The following is a 12,305-nucleotide window of genomic DNA, read 5'->3' on the forward strand; positions in this document are numbered from 1 at the left end:
ACCATACTTGGCTGAATGTCACGTCACTTTCATGTGTGTGCTGCTGATTTCCCTCCATAATGATGTCACTTCCAGGAGGATGATGTCATTAAGGACCTTACTAATTTAAAGGGACAAAATGCTAGCAGGATTGAAAGTGACAATAGGGACAATTAAAAATGATTATCGATTAAAATGTAATTCCTTTGAAAAATGTTTTGTTTGTAACATTTTAATAAGAGAGTGAAAAAATTAAGAGAGACCACTAGGATATATATATATATATATAGATATATATATCTTTTTTTTTTATTTAATTTAATGTTTTTATTATTATTTAAATGATTTTATCTAATATACTATGACATATAAGATGGTAATAAAAATGTACAACATAAAAATAATTACCCTTTAAACTTCCAGGTTAATTTTTAAAGCATATGTGACCTTACTGTGCAATTTGACCATCATGCTGGACAAGATATACATGATAAATCAGCCGATATTTGGCCATTTTGGGATTATTTGTCAAAAACAGCTTCAGCTAACAGAACAATTAACAAAACTACCATCAGCCTTGTCAATGTGCACAATGTGTGTTCCAAATATTTCTGGTGAAAAAAAAAAAAAAAAAAGAGTGTAAAAAAATTCCAGTTTGTGCTGCAATTAAATTGAACAGCATCAGATGTTAAACCATCTTAGACGAACGAACATCCCCCCCCAAAAAAAAAAAGTTAACTTTTTGAGAATGTAATGATAATTTGTAAGAAGCATTCTGTTGTAACTGACTTTGTCCATGACTTTGAGTTCATGTTCAGGTGTCTCGTAGGCACTAGCAAACCCAGTCTGGATGACTCTGTTCTCTGTGTGGTGTGCCTTACATGGACAAAGTGTTGTTTAATACTACGGCAGCACAGCAAGCACTGAAGAGGGTTCAAGGTTATTTAAACAAGACCTATGTATGCTATGAGTCAACATGTTTACTGTACCACATTTCTCTACTTTGGTAAAATTACGCCATATCATGAGCGTGGGATTACCAGAGGGGCTTGAGTTCATATTGGGTACTGGGCAACATGCTTACCCGGCTAATTTTATACCCAAAACTCATGATCATGGGTCATACGATACACACATTAACAACATGGTCCAGCTAAACAACCCGTACAGAAATGTACAATGCTTAACGTACTTTGCAATTAAATATGATAGTTAAAATGTATTTTACAAGCTGTTTTATATGCAATTTCAGCTGTTGTGTAGTGGGAGATAATTCACTTAAAAATCCTTTTTTATTGATCTATAATTATTATGCATGGCAAATTCATGATATAATACTCATTGAATACTTAATACATTATTTCTTTTATATATATATATATATATATACTGTATAATTATTGTTTTAATTGCAACTTTAAACAAGAAGAAAAAATATATAGTGTGAATATGCACTTTGGAAGAAAATATCGGACATGAAACTATTTTCACTCAGAAATTGCTAATAAAATTCACAAATAATTATAAAGAAGTAGCAAGTAACACTAATTTCAGAATTACAAAAACTGAAACAATGTTTTCTTGTAAAACATATTCCAATAATCAATATTTTTTACAGTCTACTCACATGCAACTTTGTAATGTAAAATCTTGATGTTCATGGACAAACATCCATGTTACATAACTATCCTGGTATTTTTAGTAGGCAATGCTTTGAAACCATAATACACAATTCAATGCAAAGAAAAATAAAAAGATGCAGTGCATGCCTTCCTGACTTCAAATTCATTTATGTTTGTATATCTTGTCACATTGCAGAAACATTTAGATTTACACTTCCTTATATTATGCAATCTAATCTTTTGATGCTTATGGACAAACATACAGCGTTCCTGATATACTTTTATTGTCAATACTTTAAAAATGTAGTAAATGAATGTTATCTCAATGCAAAAAGTTCACTATGCAAGGTGCTGCACGTGCGCATAGCGATGCTTAATGATGATATGTGAGATATCATCAATGAAATTCTACGTTGACATGTTCTTGAGCTCCATCGCAGATATTGTACAAACAACCGCGATTGGCGATCGCCTCAGTCCACGAGTGCGCACAGGAGATACCGAGCAAATATTTGCGCGTCGCGGCGTCGCGTGGTCTCAGTGTTTACTCAGAGAGAGGAGTTGAGGGCAGCTCAAAGCGAACCGCGTTACCTCAGTTATGTTTATTTATAAAGCGCGTTTGAGGGCACTTCCTCGGTCTATATGGGGTCATGCGGTCCTCACCAAAGCGGATCCATAAATGAATGGTGGGCTCGACTTCCACACACGATTCCTGATTGGTCGCCGCGTCCGACCGAGATAAACACAGCCGCTAGTATATATAGTGCCATTTAAGAGAAACTTCATGAACACTTTTACGCACGCCGTTTTACGCATTCGTCAAGATGAGAACACATATCCAGAAAGGTCCTCAGATTCTGGAGCTGCTGAAGAAGAAGTCTATCGGGCTTCAGCACTGCAAGCCCACATCCTCCGTGTGTGTGCTGGACTCGAAGGATGCTGCAGGGAGCGCGCAGCCCTGCGCGCACAGTCTCGACTCCATCCCTGGACCAACCAACTGGCCGCTGTTCGGAAGCCTCATCGAGCTGCTCCGGAAAGGAGGTCTTAAAAGACAACATGAGGCGTTGGTATGAACCTCTTTATTGTTATACATTATGCAAAAAAAAATAAAAAATCAACATACAAATTTTTTATTTATTTACTCCAATTGAAAAAAAACCCTACATTTATAATTACTTTAAAGTTTATTTCATAATTGAATTTTGTTTGAAATACAGTATAGTATATAACATTATGTCTTGATTTCCATTATTAGTAAATTTATTATTTTATTTGAATTCATGTTGGATTTTCATTTATATTATTCTTATATATGCACTATACATTAACAGTATAAATTAACAAAGGTTATTGAAACATTCATGTTTTTATGGTTATTAAAATAAATTATAAATGCATGATTTTAGGCTTTTTAGTCATGGATTTCAGTCATGTAGGCTTTTCATTATGTAAACTATTACATGACTTTGATGTGTAGTGAAGTTTACAGATTTAGTTTTTTAATAAACAAATGCATGATTTAATTAAATTTCTTGTGTGCTTTTTATATATATATATATATATATATAATTCATTCATTCCTGTACATTTGTTCAGTTTTAAGGGTATTTTCTCTGCTACTCTGTTTTCAACCTCAGATTAATTACCATAAGAAGTTTGGGAAGATCTTCCAGATGAAGCTGGGCTCTTTTGAATCGGTTCACATTGGGGCTCCATGTTTATTGGAGGCTCTTTACAGGAAGGAGGGCAGCTATCCTCAGAGACTGGAGATCAAACCATGGAAAGCCTACAGAGACATGCGAGATGAAGCATATGGGCTGCTTATACTGTAAATATTATAGTTCAGTTATGCATTTGAGATTTATTGTTTTTTTCATTATATTCTATAATGTAAACTAATGCATTTACAGGGAAGGAAAGGACTGGCAGCGGGTGCGCAGCGCTTTCCAGCAGAAACTCATGAAACCAACCGAAGTCATGAAACTGGACGGGAAAATCAATGAAGTCAGTTCTGCTTGAGAAACATCAAGTATAATTCACATATATGCATAGATTGTATGAATGACCTCTTGTTGTCTTAATGAAAAGGTTTCAGCTGATCTGATAAAGAGGATTGGAAGAGCCCAAGTCAACGGGAAGATCGACGATTTGTATTTTGAACTGAACAAGTGGTCCTTTGAAAGTGAGTTTTCATGTCACAGTTGCAACATACTGACTTGCTAAAATGAACTGCATTACATTTCTTTCTCTTTGGTCTTTCAGCTATTTGTTATGTGCTTTATGACAAACGCTTTGGACTCTTGCAAGACAATGTCAGCCAGGAGGCCATGGATTTCATCACGTCAGTAAAAACGGTAAATGTACTATCTTTTTGAACCGATTAATAGTGCAAACAGTGAGTAACATACTAAGTGCATAAGCTTTATCTAAATCTCTTCTGATGCAATGCAAAGATGCAAAGTGTTTCATAGTTCAAAAACAGATCCACATGTTGTTTTCTCACTTTCAGATGATGAGCACCTTTGGGCTGATGATGGTGACGCCCGTGGATCTCCACAAGACCCTCAATACGAAAACATGGCAAGATCACACAGCGGCCTGGGACCGTATTTTTAACACAGGTACTAAAGAGCTCCTTAATCAGTTGAAATGTGATCCATAAAGCATTCATTTCCAGTCAGGTGATGACACATGAATTTACGGCTTTCTGCACCAACAGTAGCAGATTGGGCTCACAGCAGGAAAGAGAGAGAGAGAGAGAGAGAGAGAGAGAGAGAGAGAGAGAGAGAGAGAGAGTAAACCACAGTAGTAAATGCAGTGACCTGCATTAAAGTGCATGAGAATCCAGCCAAATATTTGTAGTAGCAGGAGCGGAGGGAGGGAGGGAGGGAGGGAGGGAGGGAGGAATGTTGATGTGAGACTGAATTACTCCCAGTTTGTTATGCTGCTTTGGCTCCATTAGCGGCGGCTCACTCACAGCACCTGTCACACATTCACATATACTTCACTTTACCTGCGGCTAAACAACAGCAGCACGTGCTGTACCTGACTACAAGAAGGGCATTCCCCACGTAGGCCATTAAGACAAAAGTGGTAATACCTTAACAGTTTTTAAGTTATTGAATAGAATAGTTACACTCATGAACTTGGCAGATGCTTCCATCCAAAGTGCATTCAAGGTATACACAAAAGGGATGCTGTATATATAAAAAAAAAAAAAAAAAAAAAAAAAGAAGTGTATGTATCTGTGTGTGTGGCAATTTAAATAGAAATTTTCATATACATTTTTATCTATTTTACATTTAGATTTCAAACATTGCTAATAATCAGAAATGTTTCTTGAGCAGTAAATCAGATTATTAGAATGATTTCTGAAGGATGACACTGAAGACTGCAATAATGATGCTGAAAGTTTAGCTTTTTTTCACAGAACTATATTATGTTTGTAAATTTATTACAATAAAAAAAACATTTACTCTAAATTGCAGTAATAATTCACAATCATACACCTTTTTACCATTTTTTTATGAAAAAGTGCAGCATTGGTGAGCAAATGAGACTTCATTTCAAAAACATATCAAATCAACCCCAATGGTAGTGTGTTTATATAAATATAATGTATTTAAATAAAATTGTGCATTTATTGTAAAACAAAAAACAAACATTTATTTACTTCTATTTTCATAAAATACCACTCTAGATGTCATGTTTTAAAACTTTCAAAACTATCAAAAAACTAATCAAGTAATCCATCATTTTAACAGCAAAACTTTATATTGACAAGAATCTGAAGAAGCACTCAAACGGCAGCACAGGGAGCTTCCTCGGCGACATCTATCACCAGAGCCACCTGACCAAGAAGGAGCTGTATGCCGCCACAACTGAACTCCAGGTCGGAGGAGTGGAGACGGTACGCACTTTCATGACCCCACACAAACCCACTTGTATTTCAGCGAGCTTGTTTTTGAGTCACACGCGAGTGAGCTAAAAAAACAGTTGATTTAACTCGTCTTTGTTCTGCTCTTATCCAGGCTTAGATTGAACAACACACAGCTTAGCTCAATCAAGCACATAAGTCAGAAGAATGAGGCAGGGCAGACATAGCGCGCATGTACAGTGTGGCCCGACTGACCATGCAAACTTCTTGTTTCCTTCTTGCAGACTGCTAATAGCATGTTGTGGGTTATTTTCAACCTTTCTCGTAACCCCTGCGCCCAAGCTAAACTTCTGAAGGAGATCCAGGATGTGGTGCCTGCAGGTGAAACACCGTGTGCTGAGCACATCAAGAACATGCCTTACCTCAAAGCCTGCCTGAAGGAGTCCATGAGGTGGGCAAAATATACTAGATAGTAGAAAAACTGAAATGAACTGAAACTAAGAAATACATGGATCTTTAAGGATCTGTTTATTGAAAAGTTATTTGGGCATTGAAGATTCCATGAAGGATCTTTAACACAAATGGAATTTTAAAAAGTAAAGGTTCCAAAGCATGTTTTGCATCAATGCCATTTAAGGACCGTGAGCAGTTATTAAAAGAACCATTATTTCTTTTGTGGAATGGAAAGGTTCCATGGATGTTGAAGGTTTTTCATGGAACCATCAATGCCAAATAAAGAACCTTTATTTTTAAGAGTGAAGAATCTTTCCATTCCAAGAAATATTCTTTATAGTGGAAAACGGTTCTTCAGATAATTCAAATCTTCTTCAAGACTCAATGAAAAAATGAAGGTTCCAAAAGAATGTTTTCACGGCTTTGTCATAGAAGAACCATTTTGGGTTCCCCAAATATCCTTTCACTGAACAATTGAAATAAACAAATAAATAAATGATCTAATGAACCATTTTCTACCATAAAGAACCTTTAGTGGTTTCATGGAGGTTGGAGGTTCTTCATTGACTCATCAATGCCAATATTATTATTTTTAAGAGATGGAAATTAGTGAGGAAAGTCAGGAAATTGGAGAAAATGGTTCTTTTAAGTCTTATACTCAAAAAAAAAAAATCTTTTTTTTTTTTGGAATCAATGACTCCATGAAAGAACATGGAAAACCTTTTTGGAACCTTCCAAGGTTCTTTAGATTATTACAATGTTCTTTAAACTAAGGAAAATTGTTTTTTTAAGAACTGTTTGATGTAAAGAAAAATTTTAGAGGAACTAAAACATTTTCATTTATTACACTGTTGCAAAATAAAACTCCTTTGGAATCTTTAGAGTGTCTCTGTATCAGCTGTAAAAAGTTCATATGAGGTGAATCATTGAAGCATTGAATTAGGCTGGTCGTTCCCAGATCCAGTCAGCTGATATAATAGTCCAGACTGGAATCCGAAAGCGCATGGAAGCATGCTTATGCCTCATATGCTTTCATGTTTCAGGCGACAGTCATGCGTTACAGGAAGACACGGACATTAAAGCAGGATAATGCTGAAGCATGTGCTGGGAATGTTGATGGTGTATTTGTGGGATTATCTAGCCTTGACTTGCATTAGCAGCATAACGTGCCTCATACCTTTCAGCTTACACGCTCATGCATGCAAAAAATAGGACATTTACAAGAATTCTCAAAAGGTGAGGTTCATTGTTGTCTTTTTCCCCGCAGAGTTTCACCGTCTGTGCCGTTCACCAGCCGTACCTTAGACAAAGAAACCGTTCTGGGCGATTATACTCTGTCCAAAGGAGTGAGTATCTCATTATTAGACCTGCTCTCTACTGCCCCCATATGAACTCTGATTCAAAACCTAGTGAGCAACCTTGAAGTCTGCTGTCTAACTGGCAGCTCCCTTCTCAGACAGCATCCTAACTGAAATAAGAACGATTTCCAAAACTATAAATTGGCAGCAAAAAATGCTCCTCTCATGATGGCACAATAGATTCCAATATATTTTAACGTATTTCAATTTTAGCGATGTGATACTCTAAAAAATATATAGCATAAAATATAAAATATTTAAATAGTGAGTATTTAATTAGACGCTGCTTTTGGTGTTTCTAAATTATATTTAGATTTTTTTTTTTAATTATATATATATATATATATATATATATATATATATATATAGTAATCAAAATAATAATTAATAGAATTAGAATTAGAATTAGAATTAATATATTATATATGATCTTTACAGTAATTACTAATAATTATTATTATTATTATTAATACACATTTTCATTATAAATGTATTTTAGAATAGAATTATTCATATAATTTGCCATATACAAGGGAAAATATATATAAATGAATATAAAACATTTAAATAAATATAAAGTATAATATACAGTTATACTTCATATTAAACTGTCATTAGAATACCAAGTATAATATATTTGTGTATTTTATCTAAAAAGTCTCACTAGATTTTGCAAAAGAGCCACAAGACTGTAGGCTGTGTCTCGTTCATCACTTATTCATCCCTATTTCTCATGATGTTCCCAGACGGTCCTGATGATCAACACTCAGGCTATTGGTTCGAACGAGGAGTATTTTGACAACGGGAAGCAGTTCAGACCAGAGCGCTGGATTCAGGAGAAAAGCTCCATCAATCCTTTCGCACACGTGCCGTTTGGGATCGGAAAGAGGATGTGCATCGGCCGGCGACTCGCTGAGCTACAGATCCAACTCAGTCTCTGCTGGGTACGTTCGCTGGACATAGAAGCTAATGCAATACTTCTAGGTATTAATATGAGTAGATTGATGTCATTTTTCATACTCTTCATCATCTTCAGATACTACGTGACTATGAGATTGTGGCCACAGATCATGAGCCGGTGGACGCACTGCATTCAGGAACTCTGGTTCCCAGTCGAGAGCTTCCTGTGGCTTTTGTCCGACGATGAGGTATGAAAATGACTTCTCATTCAAGGCCATAAGGATATTAACAAAGATTTGATGCTCCTGTGTGCTTTCTAAAGCTCTTTTCCTTTGTAATTTGAAACCCTCTTTTTTATTCTTTGCAGATAATAACCTGAACTCCATATTAATGGATCGGACACATTGCGAGGCCTTTATACTGCTGCTAAACTATAGAATAAATCAAGCTTACACAAATACCTCAAACTATTAGTATTTAGTTTTATGATACTAGTAAATAATTCTTCTATTTATTACTCTATTAAAATGAGCTTAAATTAAATATTTAAGTTGTTCTCTTAATAGCTGCTACCTACTATATTACTATAGTAAATATATTTTACTAAAATGTTAAAATGTTATGTAGAGATGGTAAATTTTCTATGCAATATTTAGCACTGAAATCATTCCATGTACAGTATTATGTAAAATCTATTTTTTTTATATAAAAAAAGTGTAGAAATGTTGTATATACATGTTATATAAAACATAAATGTAACATTCTATTTATGTACTCATGAATAAATATGTATAATATGTTTAATGTATGTCTGTATGAGTGATGAAAAAACAATGAGTGATTTTTGAAAAGAAAATCACGAGAGTCTAGAAATTCACTGGATATTTTTCACCACTTTTTTTCTTAATGAAACATTTAAATGCAATACTGGGGTCTAGACGTTGTAATCATTCCATTCTATAGTGAACCATGGTTTTAATTTTTTAGCGCTATCATCAGAAATCAGGATAGTACGACAAAGATATCGCTTTCTTCAACAGACATTCAAACTCATGTTATATATATGAGATTGAGCTGAAGAAGGAATGCTCTATCAGAAGCAAATAATCACACTCGCTCAGTCCATCTTTCTGTCATAATACTCGACTCTACATAGTACAGAGAACTTTTAATACAGTGATACAATTAGCTTTAGTTCTAAAGTGAGGTTTTCTGATTAGTAAGAGATCTTGAGCTCAGCTGTTAAACTGTCAAACTGAGATTTGAATCCGTGGTGGAAGGAAGTCGTTCCATGCAAAAGAAGGTTTTTAAAGACACTCCATCATTGTATTTTTTTTATTTATTTATTTTATGAGATGCATAAGAAGTTAAGGAAACACTTTAGAATAGGGAACAAATATTCACTATTAACTAAGAGCTTTCCCTCAATAAACTTCTAATTGCTTATTATTAGTCAGTAAGTAGTTGTTAGGGGTAGGATTTCAGCGTCTAAAATATGTTTCATCCACGCACAATAAGGCATTAATATGTGCTTTATAACCTTTATAACTACTAAAAAACACCCAATATGCTAGTAATATGCATGCTAATAAGCAACTAGTTAATGTTAAGAATTGTTACGAACTTAATCCAACGCACAAGAGTGATTAAAGGACAAAAACCTGATGAGTGTCTTTAAATACAGCATCTGATCAATATTTGAGATGTGGTAGCTATAGAATAAGTGGAATAACCGGTGAAGGGCCATTGAATTACAAGAAAAGAATTCAATGGCAATATTTTAAGTGTAATTTATTGTTATCAAAGCTGAATTTTCATCAGCATTAATCCAGACTTCAGTGTCACATGATCTTTAGAAATCATTCTAATATGATGATTTGCAGCTCAAGAAACGGTTATTATTATTATTATAATTTTTTTTTTTGATTAAACAAAAATCAGTGTTTGTTTAAAATTTATTTTTAATTTATTTTTATCTTATTTTATTTTTTAACAATCTTACCCCAAAGTTTTGAATGGTAATGTGACACAGTTCCAACAAAAATGTTCAACACTGATAATAAGAAATGTTTCTTTTACTTTTTTTTCTTTTTTTTCTTCTGTATCTATCATCTTATTCTGTTAGGTAAAATATATATTATATATGTAAATAAGGTTATTAAAACAACATTTCAACATTTAAATCTATATGTTGTTGTTGTTGTTTTCCCAGTACGTATCATTGTTGTGCTCTGTGTGAGGTGTTGACCCGTTCTCAGGGGTGGATGGGGTGTTTGGGTTAATTGGCCACTCTGAGCCTGTCAGCTGACACTGGATTGACACAGATTCAGTAATGTCATCATGTTCTGGTATTTCACAAGCTATGAACCTGATGTTTTGACAGAAAGGCACACAAAAACACTGCCAAGTGATATAACAGCAAATACTGTAACTTTAACCCCAGTTTCTCAACGTCCCTTTGCTTTGGCCCGATGCCAGTGTCGTTCACCTCGTGTCATGTAGGTTTAGAGCAAAACAAACTCACTACACCAATAAAGCAATGCAATAAAGCCAAATGCCTGATTGCCGCTCGTGTTTATAGTAGTATAAGAAAACCGCAACTAAAGACAAGCAGTGATTGAATCATCCAAACCTAGTGTTTATTTCTTTTTTCTGACTTGATCTATACTGTAAGTGTGATGGAATGGCATTACTGTAATTAAGCTGTCATGTTCCTGCCTTATTAGTTTTTCTGTAAGTTTTTGTAGGATGTGTTTATCCCATAGTAGAGCGGCTTACGCAAGATTGGATTCCTGTTTAATCAATGCCAAACTAAAACTACACGTTCAACACTGAGATTATTAAAATCCTGAGATTGGCATAAATTCCAGTTCACCTACAGTATATGACGAAAAATACAGAATTTAAATAAGCTGCAGTAATCAACAACTCTTGAGTTTTTTGTACAATTAAATAATAATAATAATAATATAATTTTAACATACATTCATACATTTTTTTATATATTAATTTAACATACATTCACGTATGTAATATTTAAAGATATATATATATATATTTTTTTATTAATAATTAATTACAATAATAATAATTAAGTAAACAAAAAAACTTTATAACATTTTTTTTAATTTAGTTTTAATTTAAATGTAGATGACAGTAGAATTGGAAATGAGACTGTATTTTCCTGCCTTTTTTACAAAAACATACTGACTCCAAACTTTTAATGGTATCATAAATAACTATAACCTTTACACACACACCCCCACACACACACACACATGAGCTGAATGAAATTAGTTTAACTTGTAGAAACCTTAAACATACCAACCTCCATGTTTTATATGTATTATCAGCAGTCTCCTTATCATCCGTGCTGTTTTACTGTATACAACTGCAATCAATGTGGTCTTTACTCAGAGGCGGATCTCTGTACGAGCAGGCCATTACTACATCTAGTAGTAGGAGAAGTGTTCAAAACCATCGTGTATTTGGTTTATTCTACTATATGGTGAATTAAGATCAATCTATCTACTTTCAGTGTCAAAAATGACCCTGTAGCCTTGAAATCATCACTGCGCTTGGAGAAACCTGTAATACTTTCAAATGCTTTCTGACACATGTGAATTTTTTGTAAAACATGATCATTGTGAGACTGTAAAATATCAATATGTGGCTTTAATAAAAGATTTTTCTGATGTGAACAGAACGTAATGTTTTGAGGAAATGTAAAAGGAACATCTCTTATGTTGTATTAAAACTGCTGTAACACAGTTTCATGAAATGATGTGCAAAAACATATTCAAGTATAGGAAAACCACTAAATGCATTACAATGCATTATTCACAGGTACAAAATGATCTAACATGCAATTTGGATAGAAAATATCCCTGAGATCTTTGAAGTTAATAGAGCAGCAATGGATATTTTTAAGGTTGATGTCGCCCTCTAGTGTCTGTTTAGAAGCAGTACAACAGTAGAGCGTCTTGTAGAAGCCTTGTTACTTTTACTAAAGCACACTTTACCATAATTTATTATTAATAATTGCTGTAGATCACTGAAAAAACTAAACAAAAACAAGTCAAGTTCAAAATAAGCTCCAGGATGTTTTGATAGCCA

The 12,305-nt window shown here is 34.1% G+C and overlaps 1 protein-coding gene across 1 annotated transcript; it reads left to right on the top strand.

Annotated features, from left to right (window-relative positions):
* The first annotated feature begins 2,243 nt into the window (after positions 1–2,243).
* Positions 2,244–8,801, top strand: LOC132151505 (1,25-dihydroxyvitamin D(3) 24-hydroxylase, mitochondrial-like). Its single transcript, XM_059559644.1, has 12 exons — positions 2,244–2,668; positions 3,239–3,429; positions 3,512–3,605; positions 3,690–3,783; positions 3,864–3,955; positions 4,111–4,222; positions 5,366–5,511; positions 5,763–5,929; positions 7,199–7,277; positions 8,036–8,233; positions 8,326–8,437; positions 8,557–8,801. The coding sequence occupies exons 1-11, from the start codon at positions 2,426–2,428 to the stop codon at positions 8,434–8,436; spliced, it is 1,527 nt and encodes a 508-aa protein (XP_059415627.1). The 5' UTR covers positions 2,244–2,425; the 3' UTR covers position 8,437; positions 8,557–8,801.
* Positions 8,802–12,305: the final 3,504 nt, after the last annotated feature.

This window comes from Carassius carassius, chromosome 10, assembly GCF_963082965.1.
Source record: "Carassius carassius chromosome 10, fCarCar2.1, whole genome shotgun sequence".
Lineage (NCBI taxonomy): Eukaryota > Metazoa > Chordata > Actinopteri > Cypriniformes > Cyprinidae > Carassius > Carassius carassius.